General features: G+C 34.7%; 1 protein-coding gene across 1 annotated transcript; it reads right to left on the bottom strand.

Annotated features, from left to right (window-relative positions):
- Positions 1 to 1,763: 1,763 nt before the first annotated feature.
- LOC112522980 (probable mannitol dehydrogenase) lies at positions 1,764 to 5,210 on the bottom strand. The gene is made up of 5 exons (XM_025132360.1): positions 5,113 to 5,210; positions 3,959 to 4,072; positions 3,082 to 3,586; positions 2,513 to 2,666; positions 1,764 to 2,141 (listed from the first exon to the last, which is right to left on the bottom strand). The coding sequence occupies exons 1-5, from the start codon at positions 5,208 to 5,210 to the stop codon at positions 1,945 to 1,947; spliced, it is 1,068 nt and encodes a 355-aa protein (XP_024988128.1). The 3' UTR covers positions 1,764 to 1,944.
- Between the last annotated feature and the right edge of the window lie 1,055 nt (positions 5,211 to 6,265).

The raw sequence follows: 6,265 nt of genomic DNA, 5'->3' as shown, positions 1-6,265 counted from the left end.
AAGTTTTATAAAGATCTGACAACAATAACTTAACCAAACTTAATTTAAACTCATTTTAGTTACTATAATTCACAGCTCAAAATCAACTTTTTATCAGTTTTTAGATGCAAATATAACCAACCTAGAAGCCTTATTTATAAAAAGTGTCTAAAAAGACAGGTTTAGAGCTACATATAAGCTTTCTAAAATGTCTAGAATCATAGCAATCCGAGCTACGGTTAAAAAATTATCGCACATTCAAAACAACATCTCGGATAGATTCGGTGCTGTCAAATTCACCAATAAATAGACTAAAATCCATATTTTGGATTCAATCTTTATTCCAACAATCAAAATACCATCTAACCATGTTTATATTACTGTTTACAAGATCAATACTCAAGAAAATAATAAAAAAGGAAGCACACACTTACAAGGATAGGAAATTGCAATAATCACTATGAATACATATTGAACAGTGGTGTAACAAAACTTAGAGGCTGTCTACCAAATGCTCTTGTAGGTCTTACAAAAAAAACTTGTCTTAATGCACCATTAAGAATCTATATTAAGATCTCAAACGTAACCTAGGTCCCGATTTCTCATAAATCTACATCGTATTCAAGTGCCAATTCTTGCAAATCCACAACACATGATGCATGTTCTGTAGAATTTGAAACTTCCAGTAGAATCTCCTAATAAGAACTTCAAATTAGCAAAGCTCCATTGGATAAACCAACAATGTCGAATGAAACCAAAACAACTTATAGTGGTTGATACTTATTCCCTTCGTTTCAAAATAAGGTATAATCAACAATTATATTATTATACATTTTGTACCATATGTTTCTATTAAAACCATTGCGCCGTTTTTTGCAGGAAATATTTACGGATGAGTGCATCACGAAAAGCAAACAACAGTTCGAATATACGGATGAACATTATTTTACGAACGATTGTATTTCTTTGTTCATTCAAGAATTTCAAGTTTTGTAATGAGCTCTGAGTAGATGGTTTCAGAAACCCGACATATGTGCAATTTTCTTTTCATTCGATTTTGCTAACAAACAAAATTGACCTTCAACTTTATATATTAGTTGACTTATAAAATAACCACACAAACTCATGATTTAAAGCCAAACTAATGTTTTCGAATTGTGATTTACCCGCGCTGCATCGTGCGGATACACCACTAGTGATCGTGCGGATACACCACTAGTGTATATATATATATACATACATACTCGAATAATGAAAAGCAATTGGGTTATTAAGGATATTTGGTTTCATAGTATTTGTATCACAAAATAAAAAGGACCTAAAAGTTTTATTTTATAATTATTCATATAACGATTTCATCCAGAAAAAAATGGTTGCATATTGTGGAGTTGTTTGGTTGGTTTTTTATTAAGGGGCCGTTTACCAAACGCTTATCGGGTAAGTTCTTACCCGTATGATCACCACTCTCACTTGCCTTATGGGGTAACATTTCTTGCAATCAAAATAGATAACCCGACAAACATTTATAACCCAGTAAGCGCTTACCGGGTAAAGGTTATCACCCTCACTTATTGGGTAAGACTCTCGATTCTTGTCTTCCCTCTTATCCGGGTAAGACTCTCGGTCCTTGTTATGTTCACCGATAAGGTAATATAGCCGGTAAGCACTTACCAAGGTAAGTGTTTAGTAAACGGCCCCTAAGTATTATATATGATGAAGTTATCTACACGAATTAATCTGTTTATATAAATTAAAAAAGTTTTTATTTCAGAGAGCATAGCAAATCAAACATATCCAAACCTCCAATTTGTTAGGTACTTCTTTTCCTATTATATGCGAGTAATACAAATATTAAATACTACAAACTGCATGCTTTATGGTGCTACAGCTTGGGGTGATAACAAGTCTCCTAAACTCCAAACCACCAATAACAAGACAGCATACAGACTTATAAGGAGTTGAAATTTATTTCAATGTGTTGGCGACATCGATAACAAAGCGATAACGGACATCAGCTTTTGCCAGACGCTCCATGGCCGTGTTGATGTAGTCTATAGGAATGAGCTCGATTGCGGCTGTGATATTGTGTTTTGCTGCAAAATCTATCATCTCTTGTGTCTCCTTTATCCCTCCAATCAAACTTCCTCCCACCAGCTTCCTCCCTGCCATGCCATGCCATCATAAAAACCTTGTTATTACTATAAACTCCCAACAATAAGCATCTTCTCATTGCTTTCTTATACTATGAGAATATGTGAAACCCCGTCAGATTACTTTCCAGAAATAACCCTTGAGACGAAAAATAAGGTTCCAACATACATTGAACAGAAATAGTTCCAAGTCTGTAGATGTGGGACTCTAACAGATTCAATTTCGTCTCTACGGTTCAATGTTGAATGATTTGGTTGGGATATATACGATTTCCGTAGTACAATAACTCCCATCTTAAAATATAACAGAACTACTAACTTGATTAAACCAATGAGAAAACAAGCAATGTCTTGAGGAAATTCCGATATGTATGTATTCATACCAAAAAGCAAAGGGAAAGCAGGTATCTCATGTGGCTTGGTTGGAGCACCAACCAAAACCAATTTTCCGTTGGGCCTTAGCAGACCGATCAAAGGCACCAGAGGGTGGTCAGCCGAAACGGTGTCAATGATACCATCCATTGTACCCACAGCACCCTGTACAAACAGTAAAACAAACCAAATTATATACATCAAATCGTTTTGCAAAGTTTTGACTATAAAAAATGATCAGTACTACATAATTAGCAACAGAAGTCAAAGGTTTGACCTCAAAAATGGAGGGAGTAGTTGCATTATTCAATAGTCATAGGCCATGGTTGGCAAAATAGCTATAAGTTGGCTGATAAGCTACTCGCTTTTGGCTAAAACTATCGGATAAGTTAGATGACAATATAAAATGAATTATGGGCATAAGTGAAAGAAGTGGAAAAAACCTATGAAGCTTGTTGAAACGTTACCTCAAGTAGCATTGCGTTTCAAGAAGCTAGCTTATAAGCTAGTTTATGGCTCACAGAACGAGGTTTTTTCAACAAACTAAAAAAAATAAGCTTAAATGGTCATAGATGTTTACCTGCATCTGGGCTTGTTCATGGCTGACCAAGAACAAATCAGCACCAAGATTACTAATCGCTTCTTCCTTTTTCTTAGGGTTAGTGCTTATCACAGTAACCTTAACACCAAGAGCTTTAAGAAACTTGACAGCTACATGACCTAATCCACCAAGACCCACAACACCAACATGCATTCCAGGCTTATCAAGCCCATAGTATCGCATTGGGCTGTAAACAGTAATCCCAGCACATAGAAGAGGCGCACCACCATCAAGTGGAAGGTTTTCCGGCCAAGAGATGATGAAGTGTTCATTGGCAACCATATGATCAGAATAACCACCATAGGTTGTCATAGTGGCGTCATTGTAGGTCTGTACCATTTTTAGGCAGTATTGCTCTTGATCAGAAGCACATTGATCGCATGAATGGCAAGATCCAACCATACAGCCCACCCCAACTTTGTCTCCTACTTTAACCTTTTTAACCTTGCTGCCCACCTCCGTCACCACACCCACAATCTCATGGCTGCAATCAAGAAACTTTATAAGCACTCTGCTGGCTATACTTCCAAAAAGTAATGGTTTGGAGACCAGGGTTGGGTTGGGTTCAGGTGAGAATGGAAGTTATGGTGAGAAGGGTAAAAAGGGATCTCCACCCTTGGATCAATCATAATTGAAGAGAACCACTAGATCAAAACTAATACACCAAATCAATCCCTTCTAAAGCACAATTCATGGGTTGTTTTGGATTAAAAATGATCAAGGGTCCAAATCCCTTCTTACCCTTCTCATTTTAACTCCTATTCTCAATGATCCTTCGTCTTGGAGACCAAAGGGTCATTGATCAAAATTAAATCATGAAGAAATGTTATGAGTAACATATTAACAGAAGGATTACCCAGGGATCACGGGGTACTTAGCATTGGACCATTCATTCTTGACAGAGTGAAGATCAGAGTGACAGACCCCACAATACGACACTTTGAACCTCACATCTTCATCTCCCGTTTCCCTAAATTAAATCATCATTCACCAGAAGATTGAAATAGAGTTAGAAGGAAAATGTAAATATCCAAGGTGACTGCTACAATTAAAGGCGGATCTGGGAATTTTTCAAAATATAAGACACGAAGCTATGCATATTTTTCAAAAAATCATCATTCGTTTGTTGGTTAATTTCTTAGTTTTCTTGAGATTTTGTGTTCTAGGCTTTTTAGCGTAATTTTTTTCAAAAACATAATAAACTTGAAATTAACGGCTAAAAACTAAGAACAAGATTGAAACAGGATTCAAACAGGCGCCTGGGAAGGGACACAAGTCGCCCAATCCACCTCTACCATGATAAACTTACGTTATTACCGTAGTTTCAAAATATATACGGTGGTACCCAAAATTACAATAAGATTATACCTTTCACGAGCCTAAAGTCTTTTAGCTTATGACGAGGAATATAGTGGTGGCCTGTGCCACCGTATCTAATGAACTGGGGCCGCCCCCTGGCTACAATTATAATTAATTGGTTTTTAAGAACATTGTTTAAATTCTCATACGTGCGATTCCACATAAACTCAAAGTATAATGTAATCCCTAACGCAAACATTGTTCACATCGTCAATATGAAAATTCCTAAATCGAACATAAATGTCATTCAAAAACTATTTACATTAAAATTGTATACACAACAATGCAACCAAACACAACCATTTGATAATCGATAGCAACTTACCCAAATCAAAAAACTGCTTCATCTGCAGAAACATCTCGACATTCGAATGTCGAAATAAAACAATATGATAATAATAATAATAATAATAATACCACCATGTCAACAACACATAGGTCAAATTACTTGGAATACGTAGAGAGGATAAAGGCTTTCCGGTGTAAGCCAAAAGATATCCTGATCAATCTTGAAATTAAAAGTAAAAAATTCGATTAAACCATCGCCGATTGCTTATGAGATCCGTGTTGTTGTATTCTGCTAAATCGTATGAATAAAAAACTCGTCCATTACGATTTAGAATCGTATAAAAAGGAAGAATGAAATCATACCTCCTGGAAAAGTTAATGGGGGAGAGTACGCCGGAAATGTCTCTGGCAGCGTAGCCCAAGGCCTTCACAGGATGCTCGGTCTCCGGTAGACTCCCCATCGGCGATCACTGCAAATGCAAATACAAATGTGAGTTTTATTAGTGATTTGGTGGAGAAATGGCACAGCGTGTGTTAATAGAGGTTGTCGTATGGTAATTGCTAACTGACACGTATGATGTTGTAAAATGATGTGATTTTTTAATTAAATTCATCATCTTCTATAATAATAATAATAATAATAATAATAATAATAATAATAAACGGTTTATATTCATCAAAAAATTAGTGGACTTCAATTTATGTTCCTTGACATTAGTGAATTTTTTGAAAGTGGAACTGGAATTTAATAAGTATAGATGTCGTCCATCATATTCAGATTTTGCTTTGAAAATGGAATCTTATCATTAAAATGTTTGTTAAAACCAGAAGTATTTTCGTCCAACCATGTTTTTGCAATTATTTTTTGTTTTTCTTAATTTTATAAAACAATCAAACTCTAGGGCGAACTATGTAATTATATATATATATATATATATATATATGTGGAGAGAGAGAAAGAGAACGTGCTTAATCAAATGAAAACTAATTAGTTTGTGGTAACTATGAGGTTTAATATAAGCCAATCATTTTATTATATTAATTACATTACCATAATTAAGAAAAAAGTGTATCAGTAATTTTATTAATATTTTTTTAAAGGTTATCAATCAAAGAGATTGATAATGTTTTCTTATTAATCAAACAAATTATGAAAGTTTCTTTATCTGAAGTTACAATTAAGAAAATAAATATATAATTTTTTACTGTTAAAAGTTATTGGGTATCACACTGACAACATAGTGGTATCACAGTTGTATTCATCAACCAGATCTGGTATCATAGTGTGTATCACAGTGTATTTTTGTCGTTATACGAAGTGTATCACAATATATTTTTGTTGTTTTACGAAGTGGAACACAATATATCAGGTAACGTTTTCTTTATCAAGTGTATCGCACTGTGCTTTTTCGTTATCTATACTATATTATAATGCATTTGGCTAAAACTCTTAAATACTCTTAAACTCTTAAAACTCTTAAACCCGTTCATCCCTATCCGATTTCATCCCATAACT

This window comes from Cynara cardunculus (genome assembly GCF_001531365.2).
Source record: "Cynara cardunculus var. scolymus isolate 2C chromosome LG 12, CcrdV1, whole genome shotgun sequence".
In the NCBI taxonomy this organism is placed as follows: domain Eukaryota; kingdom Viridiplantae; phylum Streptophyta; class Magnoliopsida; order Asterales; family Asteraceae; genus Cynara; species Cynara cardunculus.
This window is presented reverse-complemented; position numbering and strand designations above follow the sequence as displayed.

What these genes read in the sequence shown, in the direction of transcription:
- LOC112522980 (XM_025132360.1), bottom strand. Translation starts at nt 5,210, where the DNA reads ATGGGGAGTCTACCGGAGACCGAGCATCCTGTGAAGGCCTTGGGCTAC. An exon ending in CCCATTAACTTTTCCAGGAG is followed by an intron (nt 4,073 to 5,112) that starts GTATGATTTCAT and finishes GATTTAATTTAG; the next exon opens with GGAAACGGGAGATGAAGATG. An exon ending in AAGTACCCCGTGATCCCTGG is followed by an intron (nt 3,587 to 3,958) that starts GTAATCCTTCTG and finishes TCTTGATTGCAG; the next exon opens with CCATGAGATTGTGGGTGTGG.